Below are 24,336 nucleotides of genomic sequence, written 5' to 3'. Positions count from 1 at the left end.
CACAGCGTTACACAGATGAAATTCTTCGGCCACATTATGCGACAAACAAACGTCATTTTTCAACACAACAGTGCTTGACCTCACACGGCAAACAGTGACCTAGTCAAGGACCCACAACATCCAAGTACTGCCATGGCCCTCAAAGTTTCTGCGATCATGTCACCAACGGCCGCGGAACCTCCAGCAGTTTGCAGAATCACTGCCAGTAGAGTGGGTGAACATTCCTCATGCCACAATTCGTAATCCGACTAGTTCCATGGGGCGACGATGCCAAGACTCTCATGGTCCCGCACAAGACATGGGTGACCTTCACCTTGACATTCGATTGTTTCATCCATGCCTCGGCCTTTTACAATGACTTCTGCCAACTTCTGTTCATTATGTATATCATACATACATTCATGCATTCATGTTTCTTATTTGGCAGAGTATATATTGTACAGCTGACTTAAGGCAACAGATCCGTCACTGTCATGTATTATGTATTGGTTTTAATGACAACAGTTCGATCATACATATGTACTTATATTGTATTTGTGTGTCGAACATGTATCTGTATCCAACTTTACATCGGGCACGATTTACATCCGGGACATTCTTTGCCGTTGAAGTCGAAGTAGCTGACAACGAGGTCCGCCTGGTCACACTCATTGGTCGGCGCGCACATGGGGGCTGGGCACTCTGTATCCTGCACAACACATGGATATGTACAGCAGAGGACATGGCTATGTACAGCAAAGCACGTGGATATGTACAGCAGTACACATGGATATATACAGCAGTACACATGGATATATACAGCAGTACACATGGATATATACAACAGGACACATGGATATATTCAGCAGGGCACATGGATATATACAACAGGGAACGTGGATATATACAACAGGGAACGTGGATATATACAGCAGGGCACATGGATATATTCAACAGGGAACGTGGATATATACAACAGGACATATGGATATATACAACAGGGCACGTGGATATATACAACAGGGCACGCTGATATATACAACAGGGAACGTGGATATATACAGCAGGGCACATGGATATGTACAGCAGGGTACATGATATATACAGGACATGTGGATCTATGCAACAGGAAATATGGATATATACAGCAGGACATATGAATTTATACAGCAGGGCACATGGATATATACAGCAGGGCACATGGATATATACAGCAGGGCACATGGATATATACAGCAGGACACATGGATATATACAGCAGGGCACATGGATATATACAACAGGACACATGGATATATACAACAGGGCACATGGATATATACAGTAGGGCACATGGATATATACAGAAGGGCACGTGGATATATACAACAGGACACATGAATATATACAACAGGGCACATGGATATATACAGCAGGACACATGGATATATACAACAGGGCACATGGATATATAAAGCAGGGCACATGGATATATACAGCAGGTCACATGGATATATACAACAGGACATGGATATATACAACAGGGCACATGGATATATACAGTAGGGCACATGGATATATACAGAAGGGCACGTGGATATATACAACAGGACACATGAATATATACAGCAGGACACATGGATATATATAAGAGTATTGTTGTCATGTCAAAGCTACATCTAATTGAAGCTCTCGTGCGGGTTTTTTACATAGAATTCTGGGATGAGTTATAATACAGCCAACCATCGACATGTTGTATACAGCCGAACGGATAACTTGGTTCAGTCACGATACAGCTGAAACACTGAAGAAGTGACGTCACAGCTGTACTAACTCACTCATACAACCTGCATATGTGCCAACCTTGTCAGACAGTACATACACATTGTTCGGAGGCAAGGAGCTCAGAATAGCATAGCAATTGACACGTGTACTAATGACACAAGTCAATCCTGTTCCTTTAAAAGCTGAGAGACAAGTAATCTTCTGTCACTACAACTACGCCAATACTGAAGATTGAATCCAATTATTGTTTTGTTCAATTACTGCTACATACGTTCACACATTCAATGTTATGAAGGATACTAGACCTACAGATTAATGTTGTTCCGTTTTAGTTTTAATCTTTCGCATACCAATCCCAATTTGTAAGAAACAAGATGGCAGCCTCCACAGTATTCTGTTCCCATGTGTTCTGGCCCCGACTTCGAAACAAACTAAGGTTTTTACTCAAATTTCAAATTGTGTTTGACAATTTGAAACAGCTGAATTTTAACTCAACTGCTTTTTTAGAATAAAATATCCCAAACAACTTAAGAAATCTATCCACCAAAGTCAAATTGTATACTATGTTTGGGTTTAATGTCGATTTCAGTTAATTCTTTGAAATGCATTTTCTGAAATTTGAGTAAAATCTCTAACTTTTACTCAAAACTCAGACTTAAGTTTGTTTTGAGAAATCGGGGCGTGGTCTATAAATTCCTTGAAAGTTCGAATGTAACAATGATAATGAGTGCCCTGCTGATGTGACAATACTGACTAAATACCTGTCATGTATAGGATGCACACGTGTAGGTGTACAACAGGTATGGAGCTCCACCTCCATCTTCACATCATGGAACTTACCTCTGGGTACGTCAGGGTGTAACGTATAGATACTCAGCTAGATTTAGTGCTATGACGTCAGTACAGTGCCATCACGTGTCAACATTTACCGTTTCCTGTGTTTCCCTGCCCGCGATGGAGAGGATGTCCTCACAAGTGCCGCAGGTCGGACAAGACTGACCATTCACGGTGACGTAGTTTGGCGTGTAGCGTCCACTTGGGCAGAACTTGCACTCGAAAATAGGACACGGCAGCATATTTGGCTGAAGTGTAAGATAGAGTGAGTGAGGGATTTAATATGGTCGGGATTTGCTTTCTGCAGAAGTATATATTTTGCATTGCGTCTTTAATAACTCTTTAACCTTTCGGAGTTTAAATTCACTTTTATTTGTCTTCTCCGATTGGCATTCGTGTTATGAATGTATTTGTTTTGCAAGTTTTCTGTGGCTCTACTATAATGCACAACATACATCCATTACAAGTCCTACACAAATGTTCACTTAAACTGTATGAACTTCAGCTCTACTTCGATATTTTCCTGAACTGCTTCTCTTATAGGCTGTCTGACTGTGGGACGTTACACTCTCTGACTGGCTGCTCCCCAGAGTACAGGGTGTAGGACGTTACACTCTCTGACTGGCTGCTCCCCAGTGTACAGGCTGTAGGACGTTACACTCTCTGACTGGCTGCTGCCCAGTGTACAGGGTGTAGGACGTTACACTCTCTGACTGGCTGCTCCCCAGAGTACAGGGTGTGGGACGTTACACTCTCTGACTGGCTGCTCCCCAGTGTACAGGGTGTAGGACGTTACACTCTCTCACTGGCTGCTCCCCAGAGTACAGGGTGTAGGACGTTACACTCTCTGACTGGCTGCTCCCCAGAGTACAGGGTGTGGGACGTTACACTCTCTGACTGGCTGCTCCCCAGTGTACAGGGTGTAGGACGTTACACTCTTTCACTGGCTGCTCCCCAGAGTACAGGGTGTAGGACGTTACACTCTCTGACTGGCTGCTCTCCAGAGTACAGGGTGTAGGACGTTACACTCTCTCACTGGATGCTCCCCAGAGTACAGGGCGTAGGACGTTACACTCTCTCACTGGCTGCTCCCCAGTGTACAGGGTTTAGGACGTTACACTCTCTCTCACTGGCTGCTCCCGAGTGTACAGGGTGTAGGACGTTACACTCTCTGACTGGCTGCTCCCCAGAGTACAGGGTGTAGGACGTTACGCTCTCTGACTGGCTGCTCCCCAGTGTACAGGGTGTAGGACGTTACACTCTCTGACTGGCTGCTCCCCAGTGTACAGGGTGTGGGACGTTACACTCTCTGACTGGCTGCTCCCTAATGTGCAGGGTGTCGGACGTTACACTCTCTGACTGGCTGCTCCCTAATGTGCAGGGTGTCGGACGTTACACTCTCTGACTGGCTGCTCCCCAGAGTACAGGGTGTAGGACGTTACACTCTCTGACTGGCTGCTCCCCAGTGTACAGGGTGTAGGACGTTACACTCTCTGACTGGCTGCTGCCCAGTGTACAGGGAGCCACGTTACACTCTCTGACTGGATGCTCCCCAGAGTACAGGGTGTAGGACGTTACACTGTCTCACTGGCTGCTCCCCAGAATACAGGGTGTAGGACGTTACACTCTCTGACTGGCTGCTCCCCAGAGTACAGGGTGTAGGACGTTACACTCTCTGACTGGCTGCTCCCCAGTGTACAGGGTGTAGGACGTTACACTCTCTCACTGGCTGCTCCCCAGAGTACAGGGTGTAGGACGTTACACTCTCTGACTGGCTGCTCTCCAGAGTACAGGGTGTAGGACGTTACGCTCTCTCACTGGATGCTCCCCAGAGTACAGGGTGTAGGACGTTACACTCTCTCACTGGCTGCTCCCCAGTGTACAGGGTGTAGGACGTTACACTCTCTCACTGGCTGCTCCCCAGTGTACAGGGTGTAGGACGTTACACTCTCTGACTGGCTGCTCCCCAGAGTACAGGGTGTAGGACGTTACGCTCTCTGACTGGCTGCTCCCCAGTGTACAGGGTGTAGGACGTTACACTCTCTGACTGGCTGCTCCCCAGTGTACAGGGTGTAGGACGTTACACTCTCTCACTGGCTCCTCCCCAGAGTACAGGGTGTAGGGCGTTACACTCTCTCACTGGCTGCTCCCGAGTGTACAGGGCGTGGGACGTTACACTCTCTGACTGGCTGCTCCCCAGTGTACAGGGTGTAGGACGTTACACTCTCTGACTGGCTGCTCCCCAGTGTACAGGGTGTAGGACGTTACACTCTCTCACTGGCTGCTCCCCAGAGTACAGGGTGTAGGACGTTACACTCTCTGACTGGCTGCTCCCCAGAGTACAGGGTGTGGGACGTTACACTCTCTGACTGGCTGCTCCCCAGTGTACAGGGTGTAGGACGTTACACTCTTTCACTGGCTGCTCCCCAGAGTACAGGGTGTAGGACGTTACACTCTCTGACTGGCTGCTCTCCAGAGTACAGGGTGTAGGACGTTACACTCTCTCACTGGATGCTCCCCAGAGTACAGGGCGTAGGACGTTACACTCTCTCACTGGCTGCTCCCCAGTGTACAGGGTTTAGGACGTTACACTCTCTCACTGGCTGCTCCCGAGTGTACAGGGTGTAGGACGTTACACTCTCTGACTGGCTGCTCCCCAGAGTACAGGGTGTAGGACGTTACGCTCTCTCACTGGCTGCTCCCCAGTGTACAGGGTGTAGGACGTTACACTCTCTGACTGGCTGCTCCCCAGTGTACAGGGTGTGGGACGTTACACTCTCTGACTGGCTGCTCCCTAATGTGCAGGGTGTGGGACGTTACACTCTCTGACTGGCTGCTCCCTAATGTGCAGGGTGTCGGACGTTACACTCTCTGACTGGCTGCTCCCCAGTGTACAGGGTGTAGGACGTTACACTCTCTGACTGGCTGCTCCCCAGTGTACAGGGTGTAGGACGTTACACTCTCTGACTGGCTGCTGCCCAGTGTACAGGGAGCCACGTTACACTCTCTGACTGGATGCTCCCCAGAGTACAGGGTGTAGGACGTTACACTGTCTCACTGGCTGCTCCCCAGAATACAGGGTGTAGGACGTTACACTCTCTGACTGGCTGCTCCCCAGAGTACAGGGTGTAGGACGTTACACTCTCTGACTGGCTGCTCCCCAGTGTACAGGGTGTAGGACGTTACACTCTCTCACTGGCTGCTCCCCAGAGTACAGGGTGTAGGACGTTACACTCTCTGACTGGCTGCTCTCCAGAGTACAGGGTGTAGGACGTTACGCTCTCTCACTGGATGCTCCCCAGAGTACAGGGTGTAGGACGTTACACTCTCTCACTGGCTGCTCCCCCCAGTGTGTACAGGGTGTAGGACGTTACACTCTCTCACTGGCTGCTCCCCAGTGTACAGGGTGTAGGACGTTACACTCTCTGACTGGCTGCTCCCCAGAGTACAGGGTGTAGGACGTTACGCTCTCTGACTGGCTGCTCCCCAGTGTACAGGGTGTAGGACGTTACACTCTCTGACTGGCTGCTCCCCAGTGTACAGGGTGTAGGACGTTACACTCTCTCACTGGCTCCTCCCCAGAGTACAGGGTGTAGGGCGTTACACTCTCTCACTGGCTGCTCCCGAGTGTACAGGGCGTAGGACGTTACACTCTCTGACTGGCTGCTCCCCAGTGTACAGGGTGTAGGACGTTACACTCTCTGACTGGCTGCTCCCCAGTGTACAGGGTGTAGGACGTTACACTCTCTCACTGGCTGCTCCCCAGGGTACATGGTGTAGGACGTTACACTCTCTGACTGGCTGCTCCCCAGTGTACAGGGTGTAGGACGTTACGCTCTCTGACTGGCTGCTCCCCAGTGTACAGGGTGTGGGACGTTACACTCTCTGACTGGCTGCTCCCTAATGTGCAGGGTGTAGGACGTTACACTCTCTGACTGGCTGCTCCCTAATGTGCAGGGTGTAGGACGTTACACTCTCTGACTGGCTGCTCCCCAGTGTACAGGGTGTAGGACGTTACACTCTCTCACTGGCTGCTCCCCAGTTTACAGGGTGTAGGACGTTACACTCTCTGACTGGCTGCTCCCCAGTGTACAGGGAGCCACGTTACACTCTCTGACTGGATGCTCCCCAGAGTACAGGGTGTAGGACGTTACACTCTCTGACTGGCTGCTCCCCAGTGTACAGGGTGTAGGACGTTACACTCTCTCACTGGCTGCTCCCCAGAGTACAGGGTGTACGTTACACTGACTGGCTGCTCCCCAGAGTACAGGGTGTAGGACGTTACACTCTCTGACTGGCTGCTCCCAGGTGTACAGGGTGTAGGACGTTACACTCTCTCACTGGCTGCTCCCCAGAGTACAGGGTGTAGGACGTTACACTCTCTCACTGGCTGCTCCCCAGAGTACAGGGTGTAGGACGTTACACTCTCTCACTGGATGCTCCCCAGAGTACAGGGTGTAGGACGTTACACTCTCTGACTGGCTGCTCCCCAGTGTACAGGGTTTAGGACGTTACACTCTCTCACTGGTTGCTCCCCAGTGTACAGGGTGTAGGACGTTACACTCTCTGACTGGCTGCTCCCCAGAGTACAGGGTGTAGGACGTTACGCTCTCTGACTGGCTGCTCCCCAGTGTACAGGGTGTAGGTCGTTACACTCTCTGACTGGCTGCTCCCCAGTGTACAGGGTGTAGGACGTTACACTCTCTGACTGGCTGCTCCCCAGTGTACAGGGTGTAGGACGTTACACTCTCTGACTGGCTGCTCCCCAGTGTACAGGGTGTAGGACGTTACACTCTCTGACTGGCTGCTCCCCAGTGTACAGGGTGTAGGACGTTACACTCTCTGACTGGCTGCTCCCCAGTGTACAGGGTGAAGGACGTTAAACTCTCTGACTGGCTGCTCCCCAGAGTACAGGGTGTAGGACGTGACACTCTCTGACTGGCTGCTCCCCAGAGTACAGGATGTAGGACGTTACACTCTCTGACTGGCTGCTCCCCAGTGTACAGGGTGTAGGACGTTACACTCTCTGACTGGCTGCTCCCCAGTGTACAGGGTGTAGGACGTTACACTCTCTGACTGGCTGCTCCCCAGTGTACAGGGTGTAGGACGTTAAACTCTCTGACTGGCTGCTCCCCAGTGTACAGGGAGCCAGTGTGTGTTGCCTGCGGACAGCCCGATCGATCTCCTGACAGCCTGATCGATCTCCTGACAGCCTGATCGATCTCTGAGCTAAGACAATCGTAACGGTCTTAAAAAGCTTACTTTCCGATTGGCTTACGACAATCGTAGGACATAAAATGGCAGCTGCATACGACGATAATCGTAAAAAAATGTTAAGACAATCGATTATCGTATGACAGTCGTACAATATGGCAGGTTACCTGCCATATTGTACGACTGTCATACGATAATCGTTTCTCTAAGATGGCTTTTTTCACCCGGGCTCTGGCCGCCCATGTTCCAACATTAATCACCTTATAATCTTACCGATATTTTCCTGGCTGTTATTGACGATGTCGCAACGCATGTCTGGCATGATGGACACTTGCGGCCGTTCAGCGTGACATAATTAGTTTTATACTGACCGCTCGGACACGCGATGTACATGCAGTCAAATATAGGGCAGGGCATCTGAAGCTGCAACAGGCATGCGTCATGGTTATAGCTATATCACTGGAACAGGCATGCGTCATGGTTAAAGCTATATCACTGGAACAGGCATGCGTCATGGTTATAGCTATATCACTGGAACAGGCATGCGTCATGGTTATAGCTATATCACTGGAACAGGCATGCGTCATGGTTATAGCTATATCACTGGAACAGGCATGCGTCATGGTTAAAGCTATATCACTGGAACAGGCATGCGTCATGGTTATAGCTATATCACTGGAACAGGCATGCGTCATGGTTATAGCTATATCACTGGAACAGGCATGCGTCATGGTTATAGCTATATCACTGGAACAGGCATGCGTCATGGTTAAAGCTATATCACTGGAACAGGCATGCGTCATGGTTATAGCTATATCACTGGAACAGGCATGCGTCATGGTTATAGCTATATCACTGGAACAGGCATGCGTCATGGTTATAGCTATATCACTGGAACAGGCATGCGTCATGGTTATAGCTATATCACTGGAACGGTTCCCAAAACAGTGTCCACTTTATAACACGCACGAAAATTATGTCACAGTAAATAAAGTTATGAGATAAGATATTGCTGAATCTGTGTAGTATCTGAGGTCGTAATAAGTGGTACGATGCGCCTCCACCTCCACACCCACCTCCACGATCACGATCACCTCCAATACGCCCACATAACATACTGTCAGCTGTTGGTCGCCCAAACCCGTCAGTGTACTTACCTTTATCAAATCTGTGAGACTAGCGGGATCTGCCGCTTCCGTAACTGAAGACATAAACACGAACATATGTCAATATAGCTCTTTGATTGGCATTATAGAAGTTGGTGAGTAATACGAAAGTAAGATACTTAATGGATGTGAAGCAACAGTATAAGAGTCTACACCGAAACGTAGCATCATATATAATAAAACAGTTGTCATCCATAACACATCTTGCTTTATTAGTATGTCAGTATAGCTGTTGCATCACAGGCAACATTCATTGTTGATATAATGTATCGCTATTCCATGCAGGCAAACTGTCTTCATTCTGTTTCGATGCGACGTTTCGAAATAAATCCTTACAAGTAAATGTATACAGAGTATTGAAAGACCTATTGTACTAAACCCCATTTTGCCATATATAGTCATGTGATAATTAGGTGTGTTGGTTGGATTATGTTGACCTTTGTTCAATAATTATTTGTGTACTCGTCATTTAGCAAATTAAGTTTCAGTACACTTTCCCTACAACTCGATAACTTGGGAAAAAATTGATTTCGTTGTTGATAAGGAAATATGGAGCCTCCTCAGCTGAAAGCGGGTCAAAGATGGCAAGTTATTGGTGTGTGGAATGTTACTGAGGATTATTGGAGAAGATGCTGGTTGTCATCCATCGACTATCAGCCGATGGTCCAGAAAACACCAGCAAACTAATGACGTCAAAGCAAACTCCGCCAACGTTCAGGTCGACCACACGTGACGACTTCTGGGGAGGATACAGCTCTTCTCAGAATCACAAGACTTCATCCGTTCATGTTAACTAGCGTTTTAAACAAAGTGTGGCTTCCAAATCGTCGTTTGCCCAACAGAAATCGTCTCCAGTCGACAGGGTATGGAGCCAGACGTTCCATGTTATCCCCAGAGCACAAAGCAACAACGCCAGCTTGGTGTCAATGGACAACAGGAATTTGACGTCATGGGGAAAGGTCGCCTGGTCGGAAGAAAGTTCATTCACATGACTGTAAACCTGACCTTGTGACTGACTGACTGACTGACTGACTGAGTTTAGTTTTACGCCACTTTTAGCAATATTCCAGCAATATCACGGCCGGGGACACCAGAAATGGGCTTCACACAGTGTACCCATGTAGGGAATCGAACCCGGGTCTTCGGCGTGACGAGCCGACGCTTTAACCACTAGGCTACCCCACCGCCCTGACCTTGTGACAATCAGACACAATCGATGACCATCTTCTGAAGATGAGGACGACAATGGTAGGCCGCATCGTGCACGTGCCGTTGGTGATGTTATATCATACGTGAAGACGCGCTAGCAACTCTAACTTGGCCCGCTAGGAATCCAGATCTCAATCCCATAGAACAGGTTTGGGATATTATTGATCGCACAATACGCCAGAGACATCCTCCAGGACAAACTCATATTGTATTGGAACAAGCCGTCCATCAAATATGGAACACAATACCTCAACGTCAAATACAACGTATAAGACAGTCAAAGAAGAGTAAGGTCAGGGATGTTATTGCAGTTGGTTTCGCCAGATATTGACATTGTGCTCGGTTAGTGACACTCATGTGAATGTTTGAAGATTGTACTCCAGAATCTTGAAAATGACCGCACTTGTTAAAAACATACGACCATAGTTATCAGCACTACAAAATGAGTATACATTTTTCGATGTTTGCTTCTCTGCCTAAATTTTTTTTTCATCCTTTTTGCGTTTTGATTTGCCATTCGTTATTACTCCAGGGCCAAATCCACCAGACAGCTAAACCGAAGGTTGGAAATATGTTCCTGTGCTATGGTTGCATATTGGTACTATGAAAAATACGGGGTGTTGCAATGCTTTTTGTCCATGTGTATATATGTGATAGGAATTAGCAAGAACAAAATATGGGAATGCAAATGAGATGAAGAGTGAAGCCAACTGTTTATGACGGGATACCAAATAGGTGCTGATAGGAATAACTGGAGATGATGGCATGAGCTGAAGCTGGAGCTGGCGCTGGAGCAGATGCCAGTTGTTACAAAGGTATCCTCCCAAAACTTCCACAGCTTATAACAACAACATTTCTGGTTGACTGCACACACTTTAGCATACTGATTACCCCAGTCTGTAATGGTATAATCCATTAATCAGTAATGAATACAAACAATCACTTTGTAATAAATTATATTAATTATTAAAGCAGGGTTATTAACAAAAATACATATCTTTTCTAGTTACATATAACAGTGTATGTAGAACATTTGTACAGAACGTATGTCCTATAGTGTCTAAGATTTCACCCGCACATTTGACAGTCATAACCCTATCCCTCTGTACTGGTAGCGCAAGTTTGGTTGGTAGTAGAGCTTCATGTAAAACTACATATTTCAATATACATGTACGGTAAGGTTGCATTATTTATGTTGTGTATATTCAGGATACTATGAACGTGATATACCCGTTACAAATACTGCTTTAAACACTGTACAAATTTAACTGCTGCCCAACACAGTCACTTGATGAAACCTCCGCCTAATAGCACTGACACCTGTTAAACTTGCTGCCCACTAAAGATGACGTGTCTCAGAAAATTGTCGTATTAGGCAAAACAAGGAAGGATAACAATATATGGATGAACTACTTGCTTGATAACGGTGTTAGAACCTACACCGAAACGTTGCTCTCACAGCAATAAAGTAGTTGTTCGTCCATATAGTGTTATCCTTCCTTACTGCCCAAACTTCTAAATGCCTCCCTACACAGATGGTACTTCGCACAAAAAACAGTGGACAAAACATCCGAATATCAGGGTCAACAACGTTCAAAGTTCAACACGTCGGCCCCCAGTGTTATCCAGCAGTGAGACCCAGTGTAGATCACACACTGAACAGGTGCCCCACCGTTCTAGTCTCTCATGCAGAATACTGAACAGTAAGAAACATGACCTGGTTTACTTGGCCCGGATCAAGCTTAAAGGTTATTCCAATGTGACCCACCTTGCAACACGGGTTACATGTGACCCACCTTACAACACGGGTTACATGTGACCCACCTTACAACACGGGTTACATGTGACCCACCTTACAACACGGGTTACATGTGACCCACCTTACAACACGGGTTACATGTGACCCACCTTACAACACGGGTTACATGTGACCCACCTTACAACACGGGTTACATGTGACCCACCTGGGGGCGATCAGCATGTTGCATGTATCCTACATAGATGTATACAAGTACACTACACGCCAAAAGAAACGTTACCCTCAAAACTTTATGAATTACTTAAAAACTATCATAGATATGTTTGAACGTATTAGTTTACAAGAAAGCTTATCAACACACTTTAAGCAAATCACGAAAACAAATTCTCAATTGAATTAATATTTAGGTGAAATGCATCTTTTTCAGAAATGTTTAATTGTCCTATTTTCGACCATGCAGAAATAAACCAATAACACTGATTTAGATGTCAAAAAGATAGGTTGAAATAAAATTCTGCTTTGAGACAAAAATAAAACATCTAAAGTCACCATTTGTCAACTATTAAAACAAAAACAACTGTTGTAGAGTGTGTAAAATTGTAAAAGTATCATTCGTATGATTCAGTCTTCTGAAACATTTTCCGCTGATTTCCATTACAAAAAATAAGTAAAACGTGTCTTTGATATTGTGAAAAGGTGTTTTGGAACATCTGAAATTATCTTTGTTAACATTTTTGCTTGTAAAGTAACATTTGTTTCCCTTTTCTGTTAACACATAGCAATATCAATCGCCAAAACATAGCAATATTCAAGCAGTATTTGCATCGATTTCACCTGTGAAGTGATTCATAATGCATGATATGATAGCGAGAGTACGAGAAATGCATGATATGATAGCGAAAGTACGAGAAATGTGCCACGATTAACAGCTGAAGAGAGGGAAAGAGCCATTGGGATGTTGCAGATAGGGGTCGACATACAATGTTGTTGCCAATGCCCTCGGATGCCGCCGTATCACGGTTATAAGACTTATTCAGCGCTACAGATAGACTGGGGTCACCGAAGACAGACCAAGAAGTGGACGTCCACGCATCACAACTCCAGCTGAAGATAGGTACCCTTGTCATAAGGAAGTAGGGTAACGTTTCTTTTGGCGTTTAGTGTATCTGACACCAGGTAAAACATGTTATATTGGTATTGTGTATATATCTGACAGCAGGTAAAACATGTTATATTGGTATTGTGTATATATCTGACAGCAGGTAAAACATGTTATATTGGTATTGTGTATATATCTGACAGCAGGTAAAACATGTTATATTGGTATTGTGTATATATCTGACAGCAGGTAAAACATGTTATATTGGTATTGTGTATATCATCTGACAACAGGTAAATCATGTTATATTGGTATTGGTATTGTGTATATATCTGACAGCAGGTAAAACATGTTATATTGGTATTGTGTATATATCTGACAGCAGGTAAAACATGTTAAATATCATCTGACATGTTATATTGGTATTGTGTATATATCTGACAGCAGGTAAAACATGTTATATTGGTATTGTGTATATATCTGACAGCAGGTAAAACATGTTATATTGGTATTGTGTATATGTCTGACAGCAGGTAAAATATGTTAGATTGGTATTGTGTATATATCTGACAGCAGGTAAATCATGTTATATTGGTATTGTGTATATATCTGACAGCAGGTAAAACATGTTATATTGGCATTGTGTATTCATCTGACAACAGGTGTTATATTGGCATTGTGTATTCATCTGACAGCAGGTAAAACATGTTATATTGGCATTGTGTATATATCTGACAGCAGGTAAAACATGTTATATTGGCATTGTGTATTCATCTGACAGCAGGTAAATCATGTTATATTGGCATTGTGTATTCATCTGACATCAGGTAAATCATGTTATATTGACATTGTGTATATATCTGACTGCAGGTAAATCATGTTACATCGGCATTGTGTATTCATCTGACATCTGGTAAATCATGTTACATTGGTATTGTGTATTCATCTGACATGTTATATTGGTATTGTGTATTCATCTGACATCAGGTAAATCATGTTATATTGTCATTGTGAATTCATCTGACACCAGGTAAATCATGTTATATTGACATTGTGTATTCATCTGACAACGGGTAAATCATGTTATATTGGCATTGTGTATTCATCTGACACCAGGTAAATCATGTTATATTGACATTGTGTATGCATCTGACAGCAGGTAAAACATGTTATATTGGCATTGTGTATTCATCTGACAGCGGGTAAAACATGTTATATTGGCATTGTGTATTCATCTGACATCAGGTAAATCATGTTATATTGGCATTGTGTATTTATCTGACACCAGGTAAATCATGTTTAATTAGCATTGTGTATTCATCTGACAGCAGGTAAAACATGTTATATTGGCATTGTGTATTCATCTGACAGCGGGTAAAACATGTTATATTGGCATTGTGTATATATCTGACAGCAGGTAAAACATGTTATATTCACATTGTGTATATATCTGACAGCAGGTGAACCATGTTATATTCACAATGTGTATATATCTGACAGAAGGTAAATCATGTTATATTGACATTGTGTATTCATCTGACAGCGGGTAAAACATGTTATATTGGCATTGTGTATATATCTGACAGCAGGTAAAACATGTTATATTGGCATTGTGTATTCATCTGACACCAGGTAAATCATGTTATATTGGCATTGTGTATTCATCTGACATCAGGTAAATCATGTTATATTGACATTGTGTATATATCTGACAGCAGGTGAATCATGTTACATCGGCATTGTGTATTCATGTGACATAAGGTAAATCATGTTTTATTGGTATTGTGTATTCATCTGACAGCAGGTAAATCATGTTATATTGACATTGTGTATTCATCTGACACCAGGTAAATCATGTTATATTGACATTGTGTATTCATCTGACAACGGGTAAATCATGGTATATTGGCATTGTGTATTCATCTGACACCAGGTAAATCATGTTATATTGGCATTGTGTATTCATCTGACAGCAGGTAAAACATGTTATATTGGCATTGTGTATTCATCTGACAACGGGTAAATCATGTTATATTGGCATTGTGTATTCATCTGACACCAGGTAAATCATGTTATATTGACATTGTGTATTCATCTGACAACGGGTAAATCATGTTGTATTGGTATTGTGTATTCATCTGACACCAGGTAAAACATGTTATATTGGCATTGTGTATGTTACAGGATTGCAAGGATACGTTACAGGATTCCGGGGATATGTTACAGGAATGCAGGGATATGTTGCAGGATTACAGGGATATCTTGCAGGATTACAAGGATATGTTGCAGGATTACAGGGATATGTTGCAGGATTACAAGGATATGTTGCAGGATTACAGGGATATGTTGCAGGATTACAAGGATATGTTACAGGATTACAAGGATATGTTACAGGATTACAAGGATGTGTTGCAGGATTACAAGGATATGTTGCAGGATTACAAGGATATGTTGCAGGATTACAAGGATATGTGACAGGATTACAGGGATATGTTGCAGGATTACAAGGATATGTTACAGGATTACAAGGATATGTTACAGGATTACAGGGATATGTTGCAGGATTACAAGGATATGTTACAGGATTACAAGGATATGTTACAGGATTACAAGGATATGTTGCAAGATTACAAGGATATGTTGCAGGATTACAAGGATATGTTACAGGATTACAAGGATATGTTACAGGATGACAAGGATATGTTACAGGATTACAAGGATATGTTGCAGGATTACAAGGATATGTTGCAGGATTACAAGGATATGTTACAGGATTACAAGGATATGTTGCAGGATTACAAGGATATGTTGCAGGATTACAAGGATATGTTACAGGATTACAGGGATATGTTGCAGGATTACAGGGATATGTTGCAGGATTACAAGGATATGTTACAGGATTACAAGGATATGTTACAGGATTACAAGGATATGTTGCAAGATTACAAGGATATGTTGCAGGATTACAAGGATATGTGACAGGATTACAGGGATATGTTACAGGATTACAGGGATATGTTTCAGGATTACAAGGATATGTTACAGGATTACAAGGATATGTTACATTTCTACAAGGATATGTTACAGGATTGCAAGGATATGTTTCAGGATTACAGGGATATGTTACAGGATTACGGGGATATGTTACATTATTACAAGGATATGTTACAGGATTACAAGGATATGTTTTAGGATTACAGGATATGTTGCAGGATTACAGGGATATGTTACATTATTACAAGGATGTGTTACAGGATTACAAGGATATGTTACAGGATTACAAGGATATGTTTCAGGATTACAGGGATATGTTACATTATTACAATGACATGTTACAGGATTACAAGGATATGTTACAGGATTACAGGGATATGTTACATTATTACAAGGATATGTTACAGGATTACAAGGATATGTTACAGGATTACAAGGATATGTTACATTATTACAAGGATATGTTACAGGATTACAGGGATATGTTACAGGATTACAAGGATATGTTACAGGATTACAAGGATATGTTACAGGATTACAAGGATATGTTACAGGATTACAGAGATATGTTAAAATCTTTAACTTTTGATATCACTGACGTCCAGTCATTAAATTTGCATTATTGTTTTCCATAGTCGCAATTCGGCTGGTTCACGAGTGAGAAAGAACATATGGACGAGACTTTGATCAACGTGTTTACAAACGACAATACATTACAGGTTCACAAAATGCGCCGTAAATCACTGTGCAATGCTGTGATCTTTAGATGACTTTCACCACTGTGGTCGTGGAATTTACCAAACTCATTAAAGACATATGGTTCCCCGTAATGTATGTGTGAGTGAGTGAGTTTAGTTTTACAGCGTAATGTACCGCAATATTTCAGCAATATCACGGCGGCGGACACCAGAAATGGGCTTCACTCAATGTACCCATGTAGGGAATGGAACCTGGACTGAACGCTGTAAGAGTGTAGCATAGGACATATAGAGTTAATGTCTAATGTGCTTGGTTGTATAATTACCTGACACCAGAACAGTGGCACAGAAAGCAGCAAGTGTATATGTCAACATTGTGGTCGATGTGCACCGGTAGAGTCCTGAAGTTGGTCCTATCAAAGACACACCTGCAATCAAGAAATGGTACCGCATAGGTGACGCGAGTGTTATCTTGACCAAGGCCATGTGCTGGCGTACACACACTACATAGATAGCGACACCGGCCTCGATTTCGTCATCACAGTTAACAGTTTCTCCGAATGTTTTCAGTCCTTCAAACTAGCATGTGGTGTACGCTTCTTTCAATCTACGAACACAAGATACCGTAAATACTCAAGAAATTCTCCACAAAACCTGCATCTTAATGTAACACGTCCACTCTACAGACTAGTGATTCTCGTTTATCAGCCGAGGACAGACTGCAGAATGGGACGAACTGTAAATTAAGCTGCAAATAAATATTCCAATATGGCTGCCTTACATTAGAATATGTAAAGGAAAACTCGGAGATTGTTGGCCACGTTTGACCCTGTCAAGGGGATATACAAAGCAAATAATTGTTAATTTGAAATCTGGCCTCCCCCTATTATTCAATCGAAAAAGTAAATCAGGGGTGGTTTCGGATAAAACGATAGGTCGTGGTGGTGTGGTGATGGGTGATGGGTGTGATAGTGGATGTGATGGTGAGACGAGTGGTCGTGATGGTGTGACGAGTGATCGTGAAGGTGTGACGAGTGTGACGAGCGGTCGTGATGGTGTGACGAGTGGTCGTGATGGTGTGACGAGTCTGTGACGAGCGGTCGTGATGGTGTGACGAGTCTGTGACGAGTGGTCTTGATAGTCGTGATGGTGTGACGAGTGGTCGTGATGGTGTGACGAGCGGTCGTGATGGTGTGACGAGTGGTCGTGATGGTGTGACGAGCGGTCGTGATGGTGTGACGAGTGGTCGTGATGGTGTGACGAGCGGTCGTGATGGTGTGACGAGTGGTGGTGATGGTGTGACGAGTGGTCGTGATGGTGTGACGAGTGGTCGTGAAGGTGTGACGAGTGGTCGTGATGGTGTGACGAGCGGTCGTGATGGTGTGACGAGTCTGTGACGAGCGGTCGTGATGGTGTGACGAGCGGTCGTGATGGTGTGACGAGCGGTCGTGATGGTGTGACGAGCGGTCGTGATGGTGTGACGAGCGGTCGTGATGGTGTGACGAGCGGTCGTGATGGTGTGACGAGTGGTCGTGATGGTGTGACGAGTGGTCGTGATGGTGTGACGAGTGGTCGTGATGGTGTGACGAGTGGTCGTGATGGTGTGACGAGTCTGTGACGAGTGGTCGTGATGGTGTGACGAGCGGTCGTGATGGTGTGACGAGCGGTCGTGATGGTGTGACGAGCGGTCGTGATGGTGTGACGAGCGGTCGTGATGGTGTGACGAGCGGTCGTGATGGTGTGACGAGTGGTCGTGATGGTCGTGATGGTGTGACGAGTCTGTGACGAGTGGTCTTGATAGTCGTGATGGTGTGACGAGCGGTCGTGATGGTGTGACGAGCGGTCGTGATGGTGTGACGAGCGGTCGTGATGGTGTGACGAGCGGTCGTGATGGTGTGACGAGCGGTCGTGATGGTGTGACGAGCGGTCGTGATGGTGTGACGAGCGGTCGTGATGGTGTGACGAGTCTGTGACGAGCGGTCGTGATGGTGTGACGAGTCTGTGACGAGCGGTCGTGATGGTGTGACGAGCGGTCGTGATGGTGTGACGAGCGGTCGTGATGGTGTGACGAGTGGTCGTGATGGTGTGACGAGCGGTCGTGATGGTGTGACGAGCGGTCGTGATGGTGATGACGAGTCTGTGACGAGCGGTCGTGATGGTGACGAGTCTGTGACGAGCGGTCGTGATGGTGTGACGAGCGGTCGTGATGGTGTGACGAGTGGTCGTGATGGTGTGACGATTCTGTGACGAGCGGTCGTGATGGTGTGACGAGCGGTCGTGATGGTGTGACGAGTCTGTGACGAGCGGTCGTGATGGTGTGACGAGCGGTCGTGATGGTGTGACGAGTCTGTGACGAGCGGTCGTGATGGTGTGACGAGTCTGTGACGAGTGGTCGTGATGGTGTGACGAGCGGTCGTGATGGTGTGACGAGTGGTCGTGATGGTGTGACGAGTGGTCGTGATGGTGTGACGAGTGGTCGTGATGGTGTGACGAGTGGTCGTGATGGTGTGACGAGTCTGTGACGAGCGGTCGTGATGGTGTGACGAGTCTGTGACGAGCGGTCGTGATGGTGTGACGAGCGGTCGTGATGGTGTGACGAGTGGTCGTGATGGTGTGACGAGTCTGTGACGAGCGGTCGTGATGGTGTGACGAGTGGTCGTGATGGTGTGACGAGTGGTCGTGATGGTGTGACGAGTGGTCGTGATGGTGTGACGAGTGGTCGTGATGGTGTGACGAGCGGTCGTGATGGTGTGACGAGTGGTCGTGATGGTGTGACGAGTGGTCGTGATGGTGTGGTAGTGGATAGGGTGAGTGAGATTGCAAGTGAGGATGTTTGTTGATGAATTCGCAGCGGCTTCGTCTTTCGTTCTCTCTTCATCCATACCCATGTCCACAATGTCACGTGAGACTGGTGGCCATGTTTATTAATGTGAACTACACACTGATGAGTTTAAGGACACGACTAACAGCTGAACCAGATTGGACGGTGAGAATCACAGGGCAGTCATCCAAACATGCGTCAGCTGAACCTAAAATAGGTGTACGATTAGCCTGGCCTAAGATAGCGTAGTGAGTAGAGCAAGATGACAGAGATAAACAATGGAATACAAGTTGCCATGACATATATTTATTACCGAAGTGACATTAGTTAATATTTTGAACTAGGGAGAAGCATTGTGTATATTATGGGGGTGTACTGTCAGGTAAACCATCAGGGTGTACTGTCAGGTAATCTAACAGGGTGTACTGTCAGGTAAACCACCAGGGTCTACTGTCAGGTAAACCATCAGGGTGTACTGTCTGGTAAACCATCAGGGTGTACTGTCAGGTAAACCATCAGGGTGTACTGTCAGGTAAACCAGCAGAGTGTACTGTCAGATAAACCATCAGGGTGTACTGTCAGGTAAACCACCAGGGTGTACTGTCAGGTAAACCATCAGGGTGTACTCTCAGGTAAACCATCAGGGTGTACTGTCAGGTAAACCACCAGGGTGCACTGTCAGGTAATCTAACAGGGTGTACTGTCAGGTAAACCATCAGATTGTACTGTCAGGTAAACCACCTGGGTGTTCTCTCAGGTAAACCACCAGGGTGTACTGTGAGGTAATCTAACAGGGTGTACTGTCAGGTAAACCATCAGCGTGTTTTATCACGTATACCATCTGAGTGTACAGTCAGGTAAACCATCAGGGTGTACTGTCAGGTAAACCATCAGGGTGTACTGTAAGGTAAACCAGCAGAGTGTACTGTCAGGTAAACCATCAGGGTGTACTGTCAGGTAAACCAGCAGAGTGTACTGTCAGGTAAACCATCAGGGTGTACTGTCAGGTAAACCACCAGGGTGTACTGTCAGGTAAACCATCAGGGTGTACTGTCAGGTAAACCATCAGGGTGTACTGTCAGGTAAACCATCAGGGTGTACTGTCAGGTAAACCATCAGGGTGTACTGTCAGGTAAACCATCAGGGTGTACTGTCAGGTAAACCAGCAGGGTGTACTGTCAGGTAAACCACCAGGGTGTACTGTCAGGTAAACCATCAGGGTGTACTGTAAGGTAAACCAGCAGAGTGTACTGTCAGGTAAACCATCAGGGTGTACTGTCAGGTAAACCAGCAGAGTGTACTGTCAGGTAAACCATCAGGGTGTACTGTCAGGTAAACCACCAGGGTGTACTGTCAGGTAAACCACCAGGGTGTACTGTCAGGTAAACCATCAGGGTGTACTGTCAGGTAAACCATCAGGGTGTACTGTCTGGTAAACCATCAGGGTGTACTGTCAGGTAAACCATCAGGGTGTACTGTCCGGTAAACCAGCAGAGTGTACTGTCAGGTAAACCATCAGGGTGTACTGACAGGTAAACCATCAGGGTGTACTGTCAGGTAAGCCATAAGGGTGTACTGTCAGGTAAGCCATCAGGGTGTACTGTCAGGTAAACCATCAGGGTGTACTGTCAGGTAAACCACCAGGGTGCACTGTCAGGTAATCTAACAGGGTGTACTGTCAGGTAAACCATCAGATTGTACTGTCAGGTAAACCACCTGGGTGTACTCTCAGGTAAACCACCAGGGTGTACTGTGAGGTAATCTAACAGGGTGTACTGTCAGGTAAACCATCAGGGTGTTTTATCACGTATACCATCTGAGTGTACAGTCAGGTAAACCATCAGGGTGTACTGTCAGGTAAACCATCACGGTGTACTGTCAGGTAATCTAACATGGTGTACTATCAGATAAACCATCAGGGAGTACTGTCAGGTAAACCATCAGGGTGTACTGCCAGGTATACCATCAGAGTGTACTGCCAGGTAAACCATCAGAGTGTACAGTCAGGTAAACTATCAGGGTGAACTGTCAGGTAAACCATCAGGGTGTGAACTCTCACGTAAACCATCAGGGTGTGTACTCCCATGTAAACCATCAGGGTCTACAGTCAGGTAATCTAACAGGGTGTACTGCCAGGTAAACCATCAGGGTGTACTGTCAGGTTAACCATCAGGATGTACTGTCAGGTAAACCTTCTCGGTGTACTGTCAGGTCTATCAACAGAGTGTACTGTCACAGCTAAGACCAAGGTGTACCGTCACGTCTATCATCAGGGCGTACTGTTACCCCTAAGGCCAAGGTGTACTGTCACGTCTGTCATCAGAAAGTACTGTCACACCTAAGGCCAAGATGTACTGTCAGGTCTACCATCAGGATGTACTGTCACACCTAAGGCCAAGGTGTACTGTCAGGTCTATCATCAGAGAGTACTGTCACAGCTATCATGAGAGTATACTGTCACACCTAAGACCAAGATGTACTGCCACGTCTATCATCAAAGTGTACTGTCACACCTAACGCCAAGGTGAACTGTCAGGTCTAGCATCAGGGTGTACTGTCACACCTAACATCAGAGTGTACTGTCACACCTAAGGCTAAGGTGTACTGTCAGGTCTATCATTAGAGTGTACTGTTACACCTATCATCAGAGTGTACTGTAACACCAAATGCCAAGGTGTACTGTCAGGTCTATCATCAGGGCCTACTGTTACCCCTAAGACAAAGGTATACTCTCAGGTCTATCATCAGAGTGTACTGTCACACCTAAGACCAAGGTTGACTGTCAGGTCTATCATTAAAGTGTACTGTCACACCTAAGACCAAGGTGTACTCTCAGGTCTATCATCAGAGTGTACTGTCACACCCAAGACCAAGGTTGACTGTCAGGTCTATCATCAGGGTGTACTGTCACACCTAAGGCCAAGGTTGACTGTCAGGTCTATCTTCAGGGTGTACTGTCACACCTAAGACCAAGGTGTACTCTCAGGTCTATCATCAGAGTGTACTGTCACACCCAAGACCAAGGTTGACTGTCAGGTCTATCATCAGGGTGTACTGTCACACCTAAGGCGAAGGTTGACTGTCAGGTCTATCATCAGAGTGTACTGTCACACCTAAGGCCAAGGTGTACTGTCAGGTCTATCATCAGAGGGTACTGTCACACCTAAGGCTAAGGTGTACTGTCAGGTCTATCATCAGAGTGTACTGTCACACCTAAGGCCAAGGTTGACTGTCAGGTCTATCATCAGGGTGTACTGTCACACCTAAGGCCAAGATGTACCGTTAGGTCTATCATCAGGGTGTACTGTCACACCTAAGGCCAAGATGTACTGTCAGGTCTATCATCAGGGTGTACTGTCACACCTAAGGCCAAGGTTGACTGTCAGGTCTATCATTAGGGTGTACTGTCACACCCAAGAACAAGGTTGACTTCAGGTCTATCATCAGGGTGTACTGTCACACCTTAGGCCAAGGTGTACTGTCAGGTCTATCATCAGAGTGTACTGTCACACCAAATGCCAAGGTGTACTGTCAGGTCTATCATCAGGGTGTACTGTCACACCTAAGGCCAAGGTTGACTGTCACGTCTATCATCAGATTGTACTGTCACACCTAAGGCCAAGGTTGACTGTCAGGTCTATCATCAGGGTGTACTGTCACACCTAAGACCAAGGTGTACTCTCAGGTCTATCATCAGATTGTACTGTCACACCCAAGACCAAGGTTGACTGTCAGGTCTATCATCAGGGTGTACTGTCACACCTAAGGCCAAGGTGTACTCTCAGGTCTATCATCAGAGTGTACTGTCACACCCAAGACCAAGGTTGACTGTCAGGTCTATCATCAGGGTGTACTGTCACACCTAAGGCCAAGGTTGACTGTCAGGTCTATCATCAGAGTGTACTGTCACACCTAAGGCCAAGGTGTACTGTCAGGTCTATCATCAGAGGGTACTGTCACACCTAAGGCTAAGGTGTACTGTCAGGTCTATCATCAGAGTGTACTGTCACACCTAAGGCCAAGGTTGACTGTCAGGTCTATCATCAGGGTGTACTGTCACACCTAAGGCCAAGATGTACCGTTAGGTCTATCATCAGGGTGTACTGTCACACCTAAGGCCAAGATGTACTGTCAGGTCTATCATCAGATTGTACTGTGACACCTAAGACCAAGGTTGACTGTCAGGTCTATCATCAGGGTGTACTGTCACACCTAAGGCCAAGGTTGACTGTCAGGTCTATCATTAGGGTGTACTGTCACACCCAAGAACAAGGTTGACTTCAGGTCTATCATCAGGGTGTACTGTCACACCTTAGGCCAAGGTGTACTGTCAGGTCTATCATCAGAGTGTACTGTCACACCAAATGCCAAGGTGTACTGTCAGGTCTATCATCAGGGTGTACTGTCACACCTAAGGCCAAGGTTGACTGTCACGTCTATCATCAGATTGTACTGTCACACCTAAGGCCAAGGTTGACTGTCAGGTCTATCATCAGGGTGTACTGTCACACCTAAGACCAAGGTGTACTCTCAGGTCTATCATCAGATTGTACTGTCACACCCAAGACCAAGGTTGACTGTCAGGTCTATCATCAGGGTGTACTGTCACACCTAAGGCCAAGGTTGACTGTCAGGTCTATCATCAGAGTGTACTGTCACACCTAAGACCAAGGTTGACTGTCAGGTCTATCATCAGAGTGTACTGTCACACCTAAGGCCAAGATGTACTGTCAGGTCTATCATCAGAGTGTACTGTCATACCTAAGACCAAGTTTGACTGTCAGGTCTATCATCAGGGT

The 24,336-nt window shown here is 45.6% G+C and overlaps 1 protein-coding gene across 2 annotated transcripts; it reads right to left on the bottom strand.

Annotated features, from left to right (window-relative positions):
* Positions 1-514: 514 nt before the first annotated feature.
* Positions 515-17,217, bottom strand: LOC124262593. 2 transcript variants are annotated; one of them, XM_046697091.1, is made up of 5 exons: positions 17,043-17,217; positions 8,949-8,992; positions 8,065-8,214; positions 2,673-2,825; positions 515-688 (listed from the first exon to the last, which is right to left on the bottom strand). In XM_046697091.1, exons 1-5 carry the CDS (start codon positions 17,200-17,202, stop codon positions 566-568), a joined length of 630 nt encoding a protein of 209 aa, XP_046553047.1. In that variant the 5' UTR covers positions 17,203-17,217; the 3' UTR covers positions 515-565. The 2 variants fall into 2 exon arrangements, with proteins under 2 accessions (XP_046553047.1, XP_046553048.1); XM_046697092.1 differs by lacking the exon at positions 8,065-8,214.
* Between the last annotated feature and the right edge of the window lie 7,119 nt (positions 17,218-24,336).

This window comes from Haliotis rubra, unplaced genomic scaffold (assembly GCF_003918875.1).
Source record: "Haliotis rubra isolate DU_JTF1 unplaced genomic scaffold, ASM391887v1 Scf846, whole genome shotgun sequence".
NCBI classification, from domain to species: Eukaryota; Metazoa; Mollusca; class Gastropoda; order Lepetellida; family Haliotidae; genus Haliotis; species Haliotis rubra.
Note: the sequence above shows the minus strand (reverse complement) of the source record. Positions and strands in the feature narration are given on the sequence as shown.

Bases quoted from the DNA above. Each gene is read 5' to 3' on its own strand.
- LOC124262593 (XM_046697091.1), bottom strand. From the start codon at position 17,202: ATGGCCTTGGTCAAGATAACACTCGCGTCACCTATGCGGTACCATTTC. The intron at 8,215-8,948 runs GTAAGTACACTG...TGCCTGTTGCAG, and splicing joins GTCTCACAGATTTGATAAAG to CTTCAGATGCCCTGCCCTAT. The intron at 2,826-8,064 runs GTAAGATTATAA...CTTACACTTCAG, and splicing joins TAACAGCCAGGAAAATATCG to CCAAATATGCTGCCGTGTCC.